Here is a 20,752-nt window from a genome sequence, read left to right as displayed (position 1 = left end):
TGCTTTCACATGGGAGGGGGAAGAAGATCAATTATAAACTGGATAGGTTCGGCATTATATGAATAAAACAGGTTTTTCTCAATGGCAAAAACTTGAAACTGATATAATGACGCTGTAACATTGAGAATGTTCATCGTCTTCTGTCTGTGTTACACCGTTAATACTCCGCGCCATAAGTCAAACTAAAATCGATGCATGAACGCGTTTTGAAAAAGAGTAATAATCATAATTTGTTTGTGACTAAGAAAACGTCAATTAGATACGGGTGTCACCATACCGACGTTTCGACCGTGAGATTTAATAAAGATGATTAAAAGTTTTTTGTTTTGTTTTAAGGATATATAACAATTACAGCTTTTTATTTCAAGTTAAAAAATATACAATATTTAATTAATGTGGAACATTCTTCAAGTTATTGTGCGTGTTGCTGTCCAACCGGAAATATATCTTTGCTTAAATCATCCCGGTCGTTATTAAAGTATCTATCTTCATGCTGAAATAAGAAACTATAAAGTGAATTACCAAACTTCAAAGACCGGTTGGTAGAGTTATTATTCAAATAAATGACTGGTTTAAAGTCTGGTGAAGCTTGATGATGTTGATGATGTTGATGATGCTTTTCTGTTTCACTCTTGTTCTTCTTATGAAGCAATCGCTTGAAATCACTACCTTCACTATCGCCTATTTTTAATGGCTCATGTTGCGGTGTTGCTTTGATTCCCTTGTTTAAAAGTTCCTGGAATAACCCGGATATAGAGCATTCACTTGCTGTGTCTAACATTTCTAATGTAGTGGGCGTCATCTTTGTTTGGAAATATCTTGAATAAAGAAGAAAAAAAATATTGTGAAATGCAATAAAAAAAAGCATTTAAATATGGGAAACTTTAAAGTCCGTACACAACACTCTCTCACTCTCTCACGCCACCTAGTCCTTTACCAAGTGACCAAGATTAATGCGCTTACTTATGGTCATATTTACCTTGTTTGTATCTTTTTTTTAGCTCTTTAAGTGAGATCTATGTACGTCATTGGTATGATTTATTATGGTTTGTTGTTGTTTGTCCGATGAATAATGTGACATGTGTATTAAGCTTTAAAGGACCACTCCATGCATTGAACATATCCGTGAATTAAACAAATACGTCATCCTATGCATGTAGTTTGTAATGGAGTCTATCACAAGAGCACTGTTTATATTTTCATCAGCTTCTTCTCCCCCTCTTCCCCTTCCCTTTTTTTTTTCTAACGGACGAATCACCATTCGTTTGGCTTACCCAGTTTGGATTTAGTTTTTTTTTTCAGAAGTGCTTAAAGGACATTAGCTGTAATAACCCTCCACTATTTAACCAGGGAGCGCATTCTATGTAGTGCGTTGTATGAAGTGACGAGTAAATATTGCTAATCGTCCATTTATAGCTCATATTTCTAAATATCAGAATTACATTGCAAAATAAACAAAATTTACCACTCGCACTACACAAAGCTTAATCCCAAAAATGGTAGAAATCTAAGGCCATTATCTTATCAGGGTGTTTCAATTATACCTCTTTGCACGCTACAAAGCATCAAATTCACTTGTCTGGTAAATTTATAACTAAACCATTAGCTTTATATCTACCGATAATGGAACTTTTAGATAGCATTAGAATAAGGTGCTTCCTTATTATCAAATTCACATGTAAAATTCACTCGTGTACGTTAAAGATATAGAAATTCCATACGATTTTTTTTTTCACACTGTTCCGCAGTCAACTAGCCGCAGTAAAATAAAATGCTTCTAAACCCAGCAGACTGAAAAAAGCTTTTCCTTATAAATAAAAAAAGAAAATTGCATTTGTTTTTCTCGTCATATCAAACGCAATGTCTAATTTACAGTCTGAACATATTCATCAAGCACAGCATACAAATCCTTTAAAGCCTCGTAACAATGTGTTTACTTGTCTTGCTTGTCAAGTTGCTTTCCCATCTACTGATCGCCAACGTGCTCATTATCGTACCGAGTAAGAAAAAAAAGCAATGTTTTCTTAATTTAGTCAATAGCGTACTCACATTTGAGTCTTTTAGTTGGCACAAGTATAACTTGAAGAGAAAGATTATGAATCTTCCTCCCTTTACGGCAGAGGTTTTTGCACAAAAGGTTTTAGGCAAGTAGGATCTAGCTGTATGATCTCAATATTGTATTAACTTTTTTATCTGTAGCTCAACAAGCCAAAGGAAAAGAAGAAGAGGAAAGACAAGGTCTTGTCTACGAGTGTACTATTTGCAGGTAAATACATATAGATTCATCCACACACACGCTTTTATTGTCATATACTGAAGTACCTTAATAGAAAAACGTATTATTCTGAAAACGCCTTCTCCAACCATCTTTTATCTAAAAAACACAAGGATCTGGAATTCAATGTGGGTCAGGAACCACTTCCTTCTCCCATCGTGAGCCACAAGAAAGAAATAACCTTGTTCTCAGATACGGAAGAAGATATAACGGATACAGAATCAGTCATCTCTGCCGTGGATCATTTACACTTGAACCAAGATCATTGTTTATTTTGTAACATTGTTCATTCCGATTTCGAATCGAATTTAAAACACATGACATTGGCTCACGGTTTCTTTTTACCGGATGTCGAGTATCTCGAGGATGCACCTGGACTTGTTCTTTACTTGGCTGAGAAGATCCAAGACTGCATTTGTCTTTATTGTAATGACCGTGGTAAGGAATATAAAACTCAAAATGCTGTTCGTAAACACATGGTAAGAAAACTGTGAGAAAAAAAAAAGCTTGCAACTGGATATTCTAAATATATCTTTTATAGTTGGATAAAGGACATTGTAAAATGGCATATGATGAATCAGAAAACCCAGAGGATTTATTACGATTTTACAATTTTGGAACCATGTCAGAACAAGATTTTGAAGCAGCTACAGTCGATACCGTGTCGAACGAGGAAGATGAGCTTGTCTTAGCTTCCGGTGAGAGATTAGGACATCGTCGCTTCATGAGATATTACAAACAAAAGGTGAGAAGACCATCACAGGAGGAGGAAGCTGATCCTTTATCCATCACACAAGGAGAAGAAACTGGTGAAGTGATCGAACCCCGTAACCGTAAAGAACGTCGTAGCAAATTAGCCATCACAAACGGAACTCAATTAAATGGTGATATGTTAAGAAGATTACCTGAAGTTGTGCAAGTACAACAACAACATTGGCAGAGACAATCTTCCAAGAAGAGTAACTTGATTGCAACAACCAGACTTCGTATTCAAAACCCCATTTAAATCATCCCTCATAAACCCTTTTTTTATTATTATTGTTTTCATGTCATCATTTCTAATAAATTCCCCATACTTTGCTTATGCGGTATGAATAATATTACACCAATAAATAAACGTTTTGATTGTCAAAGAGCGTTAGTAATTTTTTGTTATCAAGAAAAACGTGGAGTACATCTTGTTCCTTAAAAAACACTATGAATGCTTTTAAAAGCTTGCCTCCAGTCTTAGGAGGAATTTCTTTAGTTAAAGATAAAAATTGGAGATTAGCCGAGTGTATTTTACTAGCCTACAAGCCTACTCTGTTAGACGAATTGCACTAGTTTGTAATATAGTATGTGAGCAATGATAATGTATTACTTACATACGTGTGAATACCAATGCAAGTAGTAATAATTACGCCGGCTGTCACTTTTTGTAGTCTGAATAACTGTTTCAAAGACCATTGTTCAGGACTATTGGCAATTGTATAGATAAAGCAACCTGTTTGGTACGGCATAGTTACTTGGCCTACTGGTGGAACAGTTATTTAAAATACGCGGGTTTAAATTTAGAGACGCGACTTCCTTTTTTTTTTTTTGGTGTTTCTTTCTTTTTCAACATGGGAGATTTTGTATTGACAGACGAACTTTTAAAGATACAAGGGAATGCATCCGACTATTACATTCCAAACGAGATTGACATTGCCGGAAAAAGTGATCATGACTTGGCTAGATTCCTTAATGGTAAAAATAAAAGGGGATTTATGGAATGAATTCGACACATTAATAGTAGAATACTAGAAATTGCGGACAACATACAAGTATCCTCTGAAAACATTGCCGATCCTGTTGTTTTTGACAAGATTCGCAGTTTTTTAAAGTAAATTATAAACGTATTTTATACATTAGAAACAACTTTTTTTTTAATTGCGTACAAAAACTATGTAGATATTTCACAAGTGTTCAACCTCGTATTCTTTCACGTTTATTCGACATCATTTTATCAGGTAAAACCTATCAATCCGCCAGTGTATCATGGATGAATTAACCCCCCCCCCCCCTCCCTCAGCCTTTCGAGTAGAGATCAAATCAACAAAAGACGACTTGGATCAAAATGAGAAGGATACGTTCAACAACCATCGTAACTATTTGGAACTTTACAGTTATTCGGTCCATTGGTTTTTATTACTAGTGGAAGACAATACGACTACCTCCAAAATGGTTGTGCGAAGAGCAAAGAATTCTACCAACGATTTAAAGACGTTTGACTGGAGTACACAAAAGTTGAAAGTATTTGATTTAGCGAGTTGGTTATTGGATTTGAAACTGTCCAAGATCTGGACATTGACCCCGGATCGTGTCCATTTCGTCACATTATTTACAAAGCCTGCTTACCAACTGTTTGAAAATCCCGCTCATGCAAAATCTAGTCAAATCAAGGAACGTATCTTTCGAATCTTGAGTTTATGCATTAAAAACTACGATCATTTACATGGTAACAATTTTCTATATCGTATTATCCTTCGTTCATTAACTCACATTTTTTAAAAGTCGCACAAACAACCATCATGCAAAACCTTCAATATTGGGAACATTCTGCTGAACCCATGGCAGAACTCCTAATTTACATGGTCGAAAAAGAAAATTACAATCAATTAGCAGACGAAATTTTGCGAGAAATCAGTAACCGTGAATTTAAAGATACCACCACCAAAGAAGTCAAAGACTCACCCAACCCAAAGACATTTGCTACTTTCTTACAAAAACTTGCCGATTTATCACCAAAGACCATTCTTAAAAACTTGGGTGTATTGATTAATCAATTGGATAGTGATGTAAAGTACCATTGAAAGAACAACAAATTGAACATCAAAATCAGTATAATGAATGAGCTTCTCACCTTTCCTCTTTTTTTTTTTTTTTTTTTTTTTTTTTTCATAGTCCTACATGATGAGAACAGCCATTGTTGATATACTAGGCAATATGATTATCGAATTATCTCGCACAAGTCAAGATAATCCAAACCAAGTGGATCAAATCAATGATTTCTTTGATATTTTGGAACATCGTATGTTGGATCCTACAGCCTATGTGAGACAAAAAGTGCTTCAAGTCTATCTTCGTCTATTTGAGTAAAAAAAAAAAGAAAAAAAAATTACCATTGTCATTTATATACATCACCGTGAAATTAACCGTACTTTTTGCAAATAGACTGAAAGCTAAATTCCCAAAGAGAAGACAGGCAGCTACTGAACTGGCCATCCGACATTTGCAGGATAAAAGTAGTATTGTTCGAAAATACGCTATTCGTGTCTTGACAACCTTAATATCCACACATCCCTACATCATGTATGGTGGTGAACTCAATTTAGAGGAGTGGAATTCTAGATTATTGACTTTACGAACCGAAATTGAGGTAAATATATATATATATATATATACATGATAAATCTTTTGTACTCAATGTTGCTTTAGAATGTCGCTTTAGAGAAAGATCCCGAAACCTTTGTTCTGACGGAAAAACCAGTGACAGAGAATGAGGAAGAGCCAGTGACAGGGGATGAGGAAGAACCAGAACAAGACGAGGACACTGAAATGAAGGATGCATCGGCAATCGAAAACGAGATAACAGAAGAAGCAGACAAAGAGAATCAACCAGAGACGCAATCAGACAATCCATCAGAGAATCCTACAGAGCGTCCTACTACTACTACTACTACCCCCACCACTACCACAGTATCACCTGAAAAGTTACAACAGTTGGTATTGATGCGTACATTCCATGTAGATGCAGTAAAGTTTATCGAACAGATCCATATTGCCATTCCCATCATTACTCAGCTTTTATCATCCAAATCCAAAGCCGAAGTTTTAGAGTCGATGGACTTTTTAGTAATTGGATATAATTACAAAGTGAAGCTCTCGACTGTAAGCACAATTCTCCCACCTCCTTTTTTTTAAAAAAAAAGTGGCATTCCAAAACTAATTATATTGTACAGGATGGTATCAAAAAAATGCTTCATTTGATTTGGACCAAGGATACCAGTGACGAAGGTAAAGGTATTAAGATGAAACTTTTGTCGTGTTATGAAAACCTCTATTTGAGCATCGACAGCAAACGTTCCAAGAAGGACAACGTATCTCGTATTGCTAAAAACCTGATTGAATTGACGTACAATACCAACTTGGCAGAACTTACCTCTCTGGAACAGGTCTTGAGTACATTAATGAAAGAAAATAAGGTTGCCTATGACGTGATTGAGAAACTATGGTCTGTGTATGGATTTACAAAGGGTAGAATTCAAAAGTCACAAAGAAGAGGCGCCATTATTATTTTGGGCATGCTGGCCAAAGCTAAAACAAAAATCGTGTCCGAAAAGATTGATCTGATGTTAAAGATTGGGTTGGGTCCACTTGGTAAAGCGGATCAGAGTCTCTCTAGGTATACATGTATGGCCCTACAACGTTTAGAAGGTATCAAGACAAAAGAAAAGGGCCGTGGTGTACAAGAAGGTATCCGTTTCCCGATCCAACACCCTATCTTTTCAAGATTAAAGGATGTCATTGAGAATACAACCGCAAATACAGAATGGTTTTCTCTTGCTGAACAGGCCATCAATACGATTTACAAACTTTGTGAAAACCCTGAAATCTTGTGCGAAACCATTATTCGAGACAAGACGATCAAGGTCTTTGGTATGAAGGAAATCGTAGAGGCTACAAACAATGATTTGGATTCACCCAATGATGCTATGGCCCTGGACTACGACCTAAGTATGACACAACAAGCATTACCTTTCCCTCAACATGCAATCCATCAAAGCTCTAGTGAACTATCTCAGTTACTATTTTTAGTGGGACATATTGCACTAAAACAAATTGTTCACCTGGAAATCATTGAATCTGCTTGGAAGCGTAAGAAGGCTCAAAAGGAGACAGTAGAGAGTGGAAACAATGAGAAGACAGAGGTAGATGATGAATTAGAGCAAGTGGGTGGAACCGCTGAAGACGATATTGGTGAAGCGTTAATTCGAATTCGGGAAAGAGAAATTTTATTTGGCCCTAATTCGTTACTTGGAAGATTTGGTCCCTTATTATCTGAAGTATGTGCACGTAATAAGGTGTATACGGTAAGTTTCCCTTTCTTTCTTTTTTTTTTTTTTTGAGAGGGAAAATTTAGATGATGATTGCATAAATATTTACCATTCTATTTATAGGATCGTACATTACAAATCACTGCAACACTTGCATTAGCCAAGTTTATGTGTGTCAGCTCTGATTTCTGTGAAAAGAATCTTCAATTGTTATTTACAATTTTAGAGAAATCTAAAGATGCAACGATTCGTAGTAATATAGTGATTGCGTTGGGTGATATGGCAGTTTGTTTCAATACTTTGATTGACGACAATATTACGTTCTTGTACAATCGTTTATCAGATAGTGATACGATTGTGAAAAAGAACACGGTGATGGTATTGACGCATTTGATCCTGAACGGCATGGTAAAAGTGAAAGGACAAATCAGTGAAATGGCGAAATGTTTAGAAGATAGCGATCAACGTATTGTGGATCTTGCTAAATTATTCTTTACGGAATTAGCTAGTAAAGACAATGCGATCTACAACAATTTACCTGATATTATTAGTAATTTGACAAGTACGCAACCTGAAAGATTGGAAGAAGAGTCGTTTAAACGCATCATGAAATTTATCTTTTCATTTGATTTTACTGAAAAGGAAAAGCAAGCTGAGAATATTGTGGACAAGTTGTGTCAACGTTTTTTGACGGCACAGGATGAAAGAAATTGGCGTGATATTGCTTATTGTCTCTCTCTTTTACCTTTTAAAACAGAAAAAACATTTAAAAAGCTATTGGAGGGCTGGCCTTCTTATCAAGACAAAATTCATGAGGATGCAGTGCATAAAAGTTTCTTGGAAATCATTTCAAAGGTAAAAAAAAAAAAATATATGCTTTCATGCACCCAAAGAAAATATAATCTAACTCTTTTTTTTTTTTTTTTTTTTTTTTTAATTGTCAGGGTCGATTCCAGAAAACTCAAAAACCTGAATTAAAAGCACTTATTGACGAATTGGAACAAAAAGTAGAGAAACAAAGAGGCGGTCCTGAAGTTGTTGAAAAACCTGATAAAACAACAAAAAAAGGTATTTATATTATGCCTCAAAGGGGGTTAGAAAAGATCAGGGGAATATTGACAACTTTTTTTGTTGTTGTTGTTGTATAGCAACAAGAGTTGTGAAAACGGAACGAAGAAAGAGTAAGCAAAGCACTACTGCTACTGTTTTACCCACAAGAGAATTGCGAAAGAGAAAGAGAGTGATTCAGGAAGACGAGTCAGAAGAAGAGGAATTTGATATGGGGTCTGAAGTTGAAATGGAGGAAGCTGCTGATGATGATGATGACGAAGAAGAAGAAGAGGAAGAGGTACTTGCGCCTAGAAGAAGAAATAGATCTAGTCAAGAACAAAAGAAGAGCAAGGAGGAGGAGGAGGAGGAGGAGGAAGATGAGGAGGAGGAGGAAGACGATGACTAAAATGATAAAATAAAAACAGAAAGATAATTTGATGCAGTCTGAAGCTAAACAAAAAAAAAAAATCATAAAAAAAAAACATTCATACCCATTTGTTGCCTTACAGCTAAAACAATCTATCCCCTCACATGCTCTTAAAAGTTTCCGAGCCTTTTTCACTCTTTGTATATATTTCTGGTTCTGCGATTACTCTTTTCTCCTTTTTTAAATTTTTGTTCTCTCTTTTCTTCCTTCTTCTCATTCTTTTTTTTTTCCCTCTCTTTTTTTTCTTCCCAATCGTCATTGTTTGTTTAGAAAAAGTCTAATTGAATGTTACGTGACTCAAGATCAGATAGAGCAGTAAATAATAAGACTCATAAAAAAAATAATTAGTAAATTTTGCTTATTAAGAAAAAAAAAAAAAAAAAAATAGGTCAAACCGAGACTATGCAATATATTTGAAGACAGATATAGAAAGATTGAAATTCTAGGAAAAGGGAATTTTGGTGAAGTATTTTTAGCCGAACATGTTGCCACCCAAAGAAAGGTGATTTTTTTGATGTCAATTTTTTTGTTTTTTTTGTTTTTGTTTTAACAAACAAAATATACTGATAATAAATCCAAAAAAAAGGTGGCTGTTAAAGTAGTAGACACAAGATTATTTAAAAACGATGACCAAAGAAGACATGCAGAAAACGAAAAGGAAATTTGCAAACTATTTCAAAAAAGATACAAACATCCTCATATCGTAGACGTTACGGAAGTGAATGTTCATGACCAATCTATCTATTTTGTACTGGAATACGTGGAAGGTGGAGAATTATATCAGCAAATCAAAAGTAAGGGTCGAATTGGTGAACCACAAGCAAAAAAATGGTTTAAAGAGTTGGTTGAAGCCGTTGCATATATTCACAAGGTATCTTAATCGATTTTGTACCAAAAAAAAGATTCTTTATTTATGCTAACATGTCCCCCTAACAACAGCACAGTATTGTCCATCGTGACTTGAAGCCTGAAAATGGTAAGTCATTTTTAATCTTTTTTTTTACCAAAAATGATATTTGTATATATATATATATATTAAGCCCAACTTGTAATAGTCTTGGTGGATAAAATGGGTAAAATCAAATTATGTGATTTCGGATTCGGTAAAGTGTTTGATGCCACTAAATTACTTGATACATACTGTGGGAGTCCATTTTATGCTGCACCAGAAATGGTCACTGCCACGCCTTATCGTGGCCCTCCTGTTGACATGTGGAGCTGTGGTGTGATCTTATATGCGATGCTGACAGGTCAACTACCCTTTCATTGTGATACAATGCCAGAATTATTCAAAAAAATCAGCCTTGCTCATTACGTTGAGCCAAATACACTCTCTGATGAAGCGTTACATTTAATAAAAGCATTATTATGTAGAAATCCCAAACGACGCATCACGGCAGAAAATGCATTAAAGCATCCATGGTTACACAGCGATCCTCCCACGCATCATATTAAAAAGATGATCAAGATTCCTTCCACCAATACATTTAGAAAATCCGCTATTAAAAGCAATGCATTGAGTATATCCAGCACTTTACCCTCTCCTGTGATCTCTGTTGGAGATGAAGAATTGGCTTCTTACAATACTACATCAGAGCAACAAAAGACTTCCAATAACAAAGCAACTGCTGCTAGATTTATTTTACACGGTCTGAACAAGAAATCTCAAGTAGCTCCTACAAGAGAAAAGAACAAAGATTCAACAAAGAAAGGAAGTAGAGCACTTCTTGTTACTGCTGAGCGTATCAAGAGATTCTTTTCAAACACTTTCTTCCATAGAAGATTGACTACTACTTGAACATTCCCTATTTAATTTTTAATAATATTTCCCCCCCCCCCCCTCCACAACCCTTTTTTTCTTATTTACTTGATATATATATAATATAAAAATAAATTAACGCATTCGATTGCCCTTCTATCATTAAATTTGACAGGTCTGAATTTCGCGAAAAAAAAAAAATCTCTCCGTTGTTAACTAAAAGGTGATATTTCTTGACAACCAAAAAAAAAAAAAAAAAAAAAAAACTTCCGATTCACGTATTGCCCCCACCACATAGGTTTTATCTGTAACAATGACTATGCATGTAAACTCTCTTTATTTTTCTTACAAGAACATATTAAGGAATGATTCTTTCCATTTTTTTTTTTTTTTATCTTTTATTATTCTCGGGACTTATGAAAAAAGCTACAGTTTTTCGATAGTTGGAATATAAAACAAATCTGGGTTTCGGGCAAATATAATTCAACGACCTTTTTTTTGCCCTAGAAAATTAAATCAACAGAAAAAAAAAAAAGGTTCCTTTCAGGGTTTTTTTCTTTTTCTCCACTCTCCCTTTTTTTTTTTTTACTATTTTCTTTTACTTTTTCCTTGGGAAGGGGGTACAATACATATTCACAGACACTTTTTAAAAAAGCCCTTGATTATCCATCATTTTCCCTTTTTATTTGATGCACAGCATGAATAATAATATGAGCACAGTTGATTTGCAAAATCATAACCATCTCTATGACCGTAACCATATGCATCATAGCACTTTAATGATGATGTCAATGAAGTCCGAAGAAGATGATATGGACTTTCACGACAACAAGTCCGAAACTTCTTCTCGAAGTGGAGGAGGAGGAGGCAAATCCAAGGTCTTTCAATGTACAGGCTACGGTGAATGTAGCATGGTATTCACCAGATCTGAACATTTAGCACGTCATATGAGGTAAGAGAAGCTCACTATTGTAAATAATTCTAGGCTAATTATTTCCCTTTTGTTAAAAAAAAAAAAAAAAGAAAACACACTGGAGAGGTGAGAAAATAACATTAAATAAAAAAATTAACAAAAAGAGAGACTAAAAAACTTTAAATCCAGAAACCATTCAAATGCGTTGTCCCCGGTTGTGAACGAATGTTTAGTAGATTTGACAATATGATGCAACATACGCAAACCCATAACAAGTCTCGAGGAGGCAATGGCAACGGCAACGGCAACGGTGGAAATGGAGGTTCTCGACGACCCAAGGCAAAGACAAAACGAGGAGGTGGTAAAAAATCATCTTGTTCTCGTCGTGCTAGCTCTTCTGATGACTATGATGAATACGCCTTGCCTTCACCTCCTCCCTCTCGTCGCTCATCGGCCCTCAATATGATGACAGAAGAGCACCAAATTATATTACCTAATCCTAAATACGTAGAACTCGATGAGGAAGACATGACAGATGAAGAACATCAAGAGGCCAATAAAATCATATCATTTCATTCTCATGAAAAAAGCGCTCGTTATCCAGACTCGCCTGCTTCTTCTTCAGACTCTTCTTCTTATGATCATTATTTTTTCACTCAACCCATTCGTCGTAGAAGGTCTGCACCACGTATTCACTATCAACCTTATCCGTATAATGAACTCCATCACCAAGAAGAAATAATCCCGGTTTTACCTCGCCGTAATTCTGCTTTATCTCAATTAGCCACCTATCTTGTAAATAACCCAGACCAATCTCCTGAGAGCTATCTCCTTCAACAACAACAGCAACAACAGGGTTCTTCTCCGCCAACGTTGGCAATGACACGTCGACTGTCTATGCAAGACTTATCAAACCCGATTGAAGCTCTCGATCATGTAAACCATCCCATTCAGGAAGAAGAAGGCATTGACTTGACAGAAGATGAATATCAAGCCATTCAAGGCTTTGGTCAATTTTATCGTTCGGCCATTACTTGTAACAAGTAATCTTATAAAAAAAAAAAAAAACTTTTTTATTCTGTATATATTTCATTACCAAAAAAAAAAAAAAAAAAAAAATAAAAAAAAAAAAAATCTCCCTCCCACAAAACAGTTCAGGAACTTGTGTGAGGGGAAGTAATCACAGCCAATCATGTTAAAAATTCATGCGGAAAAATATAAAGCTATTACTCGAGAGGGGGTACAACCACCCCATCACATTCTCGGAATCCAAAAAAAAATTATCAAACTGACTAAATGTCCACTTGGTTTTTTTGAAACAAACAATGCAGATCTATGTAAAAAAAATCAAGATTTTCAAGACGGCTAGAGTGTAGTAAAATTAGGAAATTTTTATTACGTGGTTTTTTTGTAGATGCACAGGCAAGATTTAAGTCACTTTTTGTGAAGGAGAAAACTTTTATTTCATCTATTGATATTAATCCACTTGAACTATCGATGCTAATACACAAAGGTGAGAGGGGAGGTGCGCTAAATCTGCGAAAAATAGAGTGGGGATCATTTATTTACATAACAAATAAACAGGTTTTTTTTAAGTAAAACGATTAAAGTTCTTTTCTTGTATCATTAAAGGTTTAATCCTCATGGCCAAATCTACCCGTTACATTTGCTGATGTATGTAAAACAGTATTTTAATCCATACTTTGATACGTTATTAAAAGTATATAGCTTCTTTAATTTCAATTGCTTTGACTAAAGCAGTACACTGTCTTAAGTAGAGGTGTTTTACGACAAGTGTAGATTTTTTCAAAGGTTTCAATTGATATGGTTTAATCAGACATTAGAATAAATAAGCTTTTCATACTTAGCAGGTTTTACTATAAAACATATTAAAGTCTAGTAGATTGTGTACAAAATGCACCGATACAGTCGGTATCGGTCCAAAACATCATTGTCAAACTCTCATTGTAGCAAAAGTAGGCTTAAAGAGGATATTTTTGCAGAAAAAAAGGTAGAAAAAAACAATAGGATCAATTAGAATTCTTGTCAGAGTTTATTGATGTTTAAGTTAACTAAAGATTTTAAGAAGAGGAAAAATAAAGAGTATTTATAATAAATGGAATGGACGAGGCTGAGGATACTACTCTTAACAATATGAGTATACTATCAATAACAATATCTATATTGGACAATTAGTGCTACGCATAGCCAATAGAGAAATAATAACAATAACATGTCTTAAGTTTGGACATTGGTGTTACGATACCGTGACACTTTAAAATAGTGACCGGCTTTAGCGAATTCCTTTTTTATGCCTGATCATGATTTAGCTATCATTTATCAGTGATGATGAGATATGAATTTATTATATGTATAATCTATATGTGTGATTTAGCACACTCATTATTATCTTGAAGGAAAAATATTTAATTAATTAATGCCATCCAGTCTGCCATAACGCGGTGAATACAATGACTGCATGAACCTGCGAAAAGAAGAATGTCTGACTTGCCTTGTTTCCAATGAGATTCCATTTAAAAATGTATCAGGAGTATCCTTTATTTCTTTATCAGTTCATTTGCTCTAAACCTCCTCCTCCCATAAACCATGCTTCCTTCTCTTACAGTCTCTATATCTGTAGTATTACTGTGGTCTCACTTGTCTAGAAGTAGATAGATAAAAAGTATATGGATCAATGTCTTGGCAGATTGATATGCAAAACCAAGTTTCTAGCTACGCGGGAGTACAACTTAAATCCATGGCAACTAGCTTATTAGGATTTTCATTCCACAATTAATTTTGACAATCGCACTCGGGTCGACAAGAAATACCGTTAAGTAGTAAACTTACGTTTTATTGGCCAGCTTATTACACGAAAAAAAAAAAAAAAAGATCCTGTCAATAAAGAATTTTTATTGTATACGATTTTTGGGATTTTCATTAAATCAAACAATAGAACAGGGAGATCGGGTTGTACACGTATTCGTTTATGCAAAAAGTAATGGTTTAAAGTTTGTATCATAGCGCAACTATATTTTTAGCTTGATACAAACAGGAACTATATTTTTACGCATATATGGTGTGCTAAATCACACATATAGATTATACATTATAATAAAACCATATCTCATCATCACTGATAAATGATAGCTAAATCATGATCAGGCATAAAAAAAGGAATTCGCTAAAGCCGGTCACTATTTTAAAGTGTCACGGTATCGTAACACCAATGTCCAAACTTAAGACAGACATCGCTTCAAAAAAATCATTCCTCCCGTGTACTGACTATACGTAAATTAAAATGCGTCGATAGATATTGATTGATTTATTGACCTTAGTCTGTTCTTCTGCTAAGTTTCGCTTACAATCTATAACTTTCTCGGTTTGCTACCTTACAGCATGGTGCTCACTTAAGCTACATAAATACATAAAACATAATCCAATACCAGATATTTGAGCAAAATTGATAAGCCAAAATATGTAAGTTGTCATGTAAATTTTGATAAATCTAGCCCTGGATGGTGTCGGCATGAACCGATTGACCAGTACAAAGTACTAGTCCTGATAAATTTTTTGAAGATCTCTATAATTTGATAAGCAGCAGTCCAACAGTTCTACATATAAATTTGTCTTTAAGGGTTGTCACGAGCTATTCAAATCAACGCCCTATCACAAAATACAGTGTATACTGATGTGGTGTCCTACCTTCTTATGTAAACTTGATTTTATGTATGGCAGTATCGAGATCTGATTACTCTAAAAATACTTTTCGCGCGTTACAGTTGGAGCCAAAGTAGTCATTGCACGACATGGTAATGTTCCAGAACAATATACCAACAGGAAAAAAGGGCAAGGCACGGATTCCCCTCCCCTCTGTTTTTTTTTTTTTTTTTTTGTTCTGTTACATGAGACGTCTCATTAGCAGCAGTACTGCCTCCTTGTTTACGTGAATGTCTTTTCCTGTCTAAAGAAAAACTAGCTCTTACAAATGACGCATATTTACCAGTGAATCAAAGTTACCTATATTTCTCCATGTCTCAAACATTTCGTGGCATAATTGAAGTATGCACGTTACTCATGACTCTCAAACCGTTTTCTTTGCCACTCTTTCCAGTCGAACTTTTTAATGGGCACCATAAGTAAAAACGTTATATACTATATAAAACCTGGAACAGTGAGCTTACACTATGACACAGTCAAGGCATGTGGAGTGAACAAGATTTTCAAACTACTCTTCATTTTAAGAACATTCAATTATAATAGAGAGCAAAGGGAGTCTTTTTATTTTAATTTGAGTTACTTAATGGTTCTACCTAATGCAAAAAAGGCCCTTTACTTTTGAGAATAAGAAGCCTTATTCAGAAAAGTAAAGGGCCAAAAAAACAAAAAAAAAGCCCCCCACCGAAGCAGGAGGCAAAAAAAAAAAAAAAAAAAAAAAAAAAAAAAAAAAAAAAAAAAAAAAAAAGTATACAATAGATGGCAATAGATGGCAATAGATACAAACAAAAAACGATGCTTACTCCCTAACACCTCTGAGAAGTACGAATCACTCAATCCTGGGACTGACGGCACTAATGAGAGCTATTAAACAGCAAACATCAGTGTGAAAACAAACCTTAAAGAGAAGAAAAATCAATGGATGGGGGTTCCCTTTTTATACCATTTTGAAATCAAAAAAATTTATGGGCCATGTGATAGATATGACTATCAAATATGACTATCGATATGACTATCGATATGACTGCCTCTGGGTAAGTGAATGTGTTTACGCCACAAGGAGATCGCTTTAAAAGCAAAAAAAGTTACACAAAACTACTCTTTTTCCTGTAAAAATCACTATTTTTCATGCCACAGAAATTCATGCCTTCTTTGAAGTCTTCACGTTACTCCACCGTCTTTTTTTTATGTTACGCCAAGTCACAGAAAAGAGCGTTTAGACCTACCAGAAAGCACTTCAGTGTAGTTATTTTTATTGACCTCTATTACTGTTCATAACCAAGAATGTCTTTTGTCATTCTGTCTAATAAAAGAAAGTTTGTCACTGTTGTCTTTCACCTCACACGTATGCAAGTTATTATATAATGGGTGGAGGTAACTACTTGGACTTTAAGGTATAGTCAATGCTCACCATTAGTCATTATTTTCTTTAGTTTTCGTGCAAGGCTTCTGAAACTTATGCAGATGTTACAGTCCCCGCTTCCGACATTTCAAGTTCCTTCAGGCAACGTTTTTTTGATGAAAGACCGTAGTCCCTTTTTTTATTATTATTATCAGATAGAAAAAGTCTTTATAAGAGCTTGCAGTGAAATCCATAACCCCACATTCATACTCAAATACCAGTAATGACTGTAATTACTGTGCCCCCATCGTATTACAGTAAAACATGATGTCCTTTTCCGTCAGTTGAGTACAGAAACCTTGACGGTGTTTGCAAAGAAGAAAAAAAAAAGGGTCGTGTGTAAAGATCATTTGCATTTACATCTTCATAAGTTTGATGCATTCTTACTTTCCCTTTGCCCAAACCAGACATGCTATTCAGGTGAAGGATCGGCAGTTAAAGTGGCTTAGAGTAAAGTCTACATTCTCCTAAAATAAACAGCGTGCGTGTATTTCTTCTTTGACCTCACCATGTCATGTGCTTCTTGAGCAATTAGAGAATAGATCTACGAATGCTTACTTGTACAGAAAAATTTATTTTAAACGCTGGCTTTAGAGGGGAAGGTAACAACACGATACTTTCTTGAAATCTTAAAATGAGATTCAAAGGAATTGCAAGTGGGAGCCTTTGCCGTACTATTAAAATAAATTCTCACTGTGTGTGTGTGGGGGGGGGGGAGGGGTAATTTCTATGCTGAAGGCTGCATTTGAGTTTTGAGCTCCAAAGTAGACACTCATAGGTCATCCGTTCAATCTAAATTTTCACCAGTATGCGAGCTGAAAGTTCGGTGCGGTCTCCGACGATCAATTATTTTTCTTTTGCTATGTGCTTAGGCCTTTTTATTTTCTTAGATTAGAACGGCAGGTAAAGGATAAGTACGCTTCTTGAGGGTGTTGGTATCAGGTAATAAATGTTGATTTCATTAATAGAGGCTCTATTGTCCGTGTTCATGCATGTGGGTTGTTTGTGTGTATTGTCCACATCATCATATTTTGGGGGCTGATGATGGTGGTGTAGACATCAAAGTCTTTTGGAAATTAAGAAACACACATTCTATTTATTTCAACAACATTTGATGAATACTTGTATGATATTATAAATAAATTTAGAAAGTGAGATGTAATCAACGAGGATAACCACAATGTATTGTTTAAACTGGTTGAAGATGGATGCTCGAAAATGTCACAAAAATGCGTTTGGAACGATTTAAACTACCCTTTTCTACTTATAGTGTGGTAAGGATTAGTAGAGACTTAATTATCCCCCTGATCCAAATTTCTAAAAAATGGATGAGGGTCATTAGGTATTTCTCAAAAAAAAATCAATTTAAGCCCTGAGTCTCAACATTTGGTGGATATTTGCCCATCGGAGCTCATCCATTTTTCAAAAATTGGCTTAAAAAAAAAAAAGGTAATCCTTCTTCAGTCGGTTTTTGCGAGAGGCTCTCTCTCTCTCAAGTCTTAAAGTGAGGATCCCCCCCCCCCTCGTTCATGTTAACATACACGCTGTCTGAAAATAATTTACTGTTGAAGCTTGCAATGATGAAAAAAGCAGAGCACTACATGTTTTTTAGCGCCCTTCCAGTATTTGTATGAAAAAAAAAAAAAAAGGGGGAGGGGATATGTAAATTTCGAAACATTAAAAAAGTAGTTTTAAGCTGTGAAAGCTTACTTCAATTTTTATTAATATCCAGGTAAACTGAACCTACTATAACCTTTTATACATCCAATGAAAAAGTTATCATAAAGCCTTGTGTAATTCTACTAATAGCTCTACCACTTATATAGGATGTGCCTTAAGACAATCAGTAACGTGACTGTTGGCGTTACCAGATGGTAACCGATTCCCGGGAGAAAAGAGGGCATTCTCTTTCTGTTAGTAAAATTGTTTCTGATAGGCTAATATGGGTTAATGATGAACGGTTTCACTCCAAGAAAGTATGCTTTATTTTATTTTTTTTTCGTTTCGTTTGTAGAGCGAATGATTTATGACAGCCCTTTAGAAAAAAAAAAAAAGAGTTTCTCGATTTAAAAAAAAAAAAAAAAGGCAAGTAAGTGTACTTTTTTAATTTACACACACACACACATCCCCTATGATGTGAGTAATCTTTAAATAGACAATGTTGTAAAAAAAAAAAAAAATCTATTCTTGAAGAAAAAATAAAAGGAATGAAGCTAGTAGACATTAAGAAAATTAATTTAGCCAACAGGTTATGCTATGCGGATGTGTAAAAAAGCAGGAAACTCCCTAATTCCACAATAAAAAAAAAAGGGTTCTTGGGGGCTTCGGACAACTGGTGATGACAATTTTGGCTTTATTAAGACAAAACGAAAGCGGACAACTTTCACCCTCCTTATTAGGTTCTTGCATAAAATCGAAACTTGCTGTTTATTTATAAATAACGTGAAACAATGACGTGAAATGCATTGTTCAGGAAAAAATGGTGATACGAGAAAATATCCTTTGACACCTGAATAAACAAACCCCATACACACACACACACAGAAATATATATAGAAAACTTAGTTTTTTTTTTTGGGGGGGTGGGAAATACAAAAAAAACAGCGATCAACCTCTTTTATTTTAAAAATAAAATGAATCAAAATTTACTTGGGGGAATTTCTCTCGTTGCAAAAATCGATTTAGATTATATGTATATAACGGTGATTGAATTTAGTTCTCATCCTCAACAACCTCAGTGTTAAGACCTAAGTTGAATAAAAAAAATTGTGTTAGAATGAATCGAAGAGAAGTTGTCAATAATAAAATCTTACCCTTGAAGTCAACACAGGGGACGAAGGTGACATAAGAGTAGAGCTTCTCCTTGGCATCCTCATCATCATTACGTCTACGAGAGATACGGACACGGATACGATGGTTGGTATGCTTAACACCACGAGACCAGACGGCCTTGTTAAGAGAAGGATCAAGACGGACATCCTTGGTACCCATGGCAAGGGTAGCGAAAGCCTTGACGGACTTGATGGCATGAGGAGCACGCTTTCTCAAAGAGCGACCAAAGACATGCTTGTGCATGTGGATGGTGTACTCACGAGTAACGACATCAGCGAGGGTGGAACGCTTTTGGGTGGTCTTTTGATCCTTGGCCATTCTAACAATCTATCGTTAATTTTTTTATTTTCTAATATTCATCATCCATCCTTCGATTTGTTGTTTACTGATTTGTATTCTAATCTAAATGGATGGATGATGCTTGCACTTTTTTTTTTTTTTTTTTTTTTCTAATGTGGGTATACTTACTTGTGAGTGATTTAAAAAGAGGGAGATTCTTTCAGTTGCCAATGCTGGATTTGAGTATATACCCACTTTCCTTACAGTGATAGAGTTGAGCAGGTTGTCGGGAACCCAAAAAATGGTCACAGCTCCGGGCCGAACCTGTTTTTTTTTTTTCTTGCCCATTCTTTAAGTTGTGTGTGCTTACAAGATTTGTTCAGCAGTTTTGAATAGACAACAAGTGTGATAGCATTCTATCATGAACGAAGCACTTTTTTATTTATTTTGTATGTATATGTGTGCGTGTGTTTGTGTGTATACAAGTGAGACATTTAAGTGTCAATTGGTGTAGGAGAAGAAATAGGAGGAGGAGGTATTGCAAATGCATTTCACCGTAACTGGTATGATTGGTTATGAACGCTTACCGTGGCGTAAATGGACTCTAAATCAAATCACTGAAATATTCTCTCTCATCTTTATGGAAAAAAAAAAAGTACTCCTATTCCAAAAAAAAAAAAAAAAAAAAAAAAAAAAAACGTCTAAACTATAAATGTTTCCCAGATGAAAAAGGGGAAAGAACTAACAAAAGATTACACGAGGGCTCTCTATGTAGCAACCCCCCCTTAGATTTGTGTATCTAAGTTACTCAAAAAAAAAACATTTCTTTGTTCTTGCAAATGACGGAAGAAGAAAAAAAATTGGATGATGATAAGACTACTGCTAAAGAACAATTTTTTAAGTGACATTTAGGGAACTCCCCATAGTTGGATTTTTTTTTTTTTTTTTTTTTTTTATAAAATGTACATTTTTATTATTTTTTTTTTTTTTTTAATTTTATGCAACTGTCAAAATTAGGAAAAT

General features: G+C 35.0%; 7 protein-coding genes across 7 annotated transcripts; 5 read left to right on the top strand and 2 right to left on the bottom strand.

Annotated features, from left to right (window-relative positions):
- Positions 1-324: 324 nt before the first annotated feature.
- On the bottom strand, positions 325-817 carry EV154DRAFT_510233 (uncharacterized protein). The gene has a single exon (XM_051601684.1). It carries the CDS (start codon positions 800-802, stop codon positions 413-415), a length of 390 nt encoding a protein of 129 aa, XP_051457213.1. The 5' UTR covers positions 803-817; the 3' UTR covers positions 325-412.
- Positions 818-1,860: 1,043 nt separating this feature from the next.
- EV154DRAFT_538226 (non-SMC mitotic condensation complex subunit 1) lies at positions 1,861-5,392 on the top strand (the record flags this gene model as incomplete). Its single annotated transcript, XM_051604260.1, has 9 exons — positions 1,861-2,000; positions 2,065-2,144; positions 2,200-2,266; positions 2,439-2,754; positions 2,817-3,261; positions 3,884-4,000; positions 4,326-4,751; positions 4,808-5,091; positions 5,198-5,392. The coding sequence occupies 9 exons, from the start codon at positions 1,861-1,863 to the stop codon at positions 5,390-5,392; spliced, it is 2,070 nt and encodes a 689-aa protein (XP_051457212.1).
- A 211-nt stretch (positions 5,393-5,603) lies between these two features.
- Positions 5,604-8,806, top strand: EV154DRAFT_538225 (non-SMC mitotic condensation complex subunit 1-domain-containing protein; the record flags this gene model as incomplete). Its single annotated transcript, XM_051604259.1, has 6 exons — positions 5,604-5,672; positions 5,732-6,184; positions 6,256-7,386; positions 7,474-8,205; positions 8,295-8,418; positions 8,499-8,806. The coding sequence occupies 6 exons, from the start codon at positions 5,604-5,606 to the stop codon at positions 8,804-8,806; spliced, it is 2,817 nt and encodes a 938-aa protein (XP_051457211.1).
- EV154DRAFT_443952 (kinase-like domain-containing protein) lies at positions 8,701-10,740 on the top strand. Its single transcript, XM_051597041.1, has 5 exons — positions 8,701-9,142; positions 9,216-9,329; positions 9,414-9,698; positions 9,767-9,803; positions 9,883-10,740. The coding sequence occupies exons 1-5, from the start codon at positions 9,113-9,115 to the stop codon at positions 10,623-10,625; spliced, it is 1,209 nt and encodes a 402-aa protein (XP_051457209.1). The 5' UTR covers positions 8,701-9,112; the 3' UTR covers positions 10,626-10,740.
- On the top strand, positions 8,801-9,135 carry EV154DRAFT_510230 (uncharacterized protein). The gene has a single exon (XM_051601683.1). The coding sequence runs from the start codon at positions 8,932-8,934 to the stop codon at positions 9,106-9,108; it is 177 nt and encodes a 58-aa protein (XP_051457210.1). The 5' UTR covers positions 8,801-8,931; the 3' UTR covers positions 9,109-9,135.
- A 436-nt stretch (positions 10,741-11,176) lies between the features above and the next one.
- Positions 11,177-12,596, top strand: EV154DRAFT_551992 (uncharacterized protein). The gene is made up of 3 exons (XM_051605022.1): positions 11,177-11,538; positions 11,610-11,625; positions 11,689-12,596. Exons 1-3 carry the CDS (start codon positions 11,276-11,278, stop codon positions 12,544-12,546), a joined length of 1,137 nt encoding a protein of 378 aa, XP_051457208.1. The 5' UTR covers positions 11,177-11,275; the 3' UTR covers positions 12,547-12,596.
- A 6,734-nt stretch (positions 12,597-19,330) lies between these two features.
- EV154DRAFT_563927 (ribosomal protein L31e-domain-containing protein) lies at positions 19,331-19,768 on the bottom strand (the record flags this gene model as incomplete). The annotated part of the gene is made up of 2 exons (XM_051605809.1): positions 19,331-19,365; positions 19,432-19,768. 2 exons carry the CDS (start codon positions 19,766-19,768, stop codon positions 19,331-19,333), a joined length of 372 nt encoding a protein of 123 aa, XP_051457207.1.
- Between the last annotated feature and the right edge of the window lie 984 nt (positions 19,769-20,752).

Source organism: Mucor mucedo (assembly GCF_025094135.1).
Source record: "Mucor mucedo strain NRRL 3635 chromosome Unknown EV154scaffold_50, whole genome shotgun sequence".
Taxonomy (NCBI): domain Eukaryota; kingdom Fungi; phylum Mucoromycota; class Mucoromycetes; order Mucorales; family Mucoraceae; genus Mucor; species Mucor mucedo.
Note: the sequence above shows the minus strand (reverse complement) of the source record. Positions and strands in the feature narration are given on the sequence as shown.

Excerpts from the sequence above, each read along its gene's own strand:
- EV154DRAFT_510233 (XM_051601684.1), bottom strand. The coding sequence starts at position 802 with ATGACGCCCACTACATTAGAAATGTTAGACACAGCAAGTGAATGCTCT.
- EV154DRAFT_510230 (XM_051601683.1), top strand. The coding sequence starts at position 8,932 with ATGCTCTTAAAAGTTTCCGAGCCTTTTTCACTCTTTGTATATATTTCT.
- EV154DRAFT_443952 (XM_051597041.1), top strand. The coding sequence starts at position 9,113 with ATGTTACGTGACTCAAGATCAGATAGAGCA. Across the intron at positions 9,330-9,413 it reads ATGTTGCCACCCAAAGAAAG|GTGGCTGTTAAAGTAGTAGA; the intron begins GTGATTTTTTTG and ends TCCAAAAAAAAG. Across the intron at positions 9,699-9,766 it reads CCGTTGCATATATTCACAAG|CACAGTATTGTCCATCGTGA; the intron begins GTATCTTAATCG and ends CCCTAACAACAG.
- EV154DRAFT_551992 (XM_051605022.1), top strand. The coding sequence starts at position 11,276 with ATGCACAGCATGAATAATAATATGAGCACAGTTGATTTGCAAAATCAT.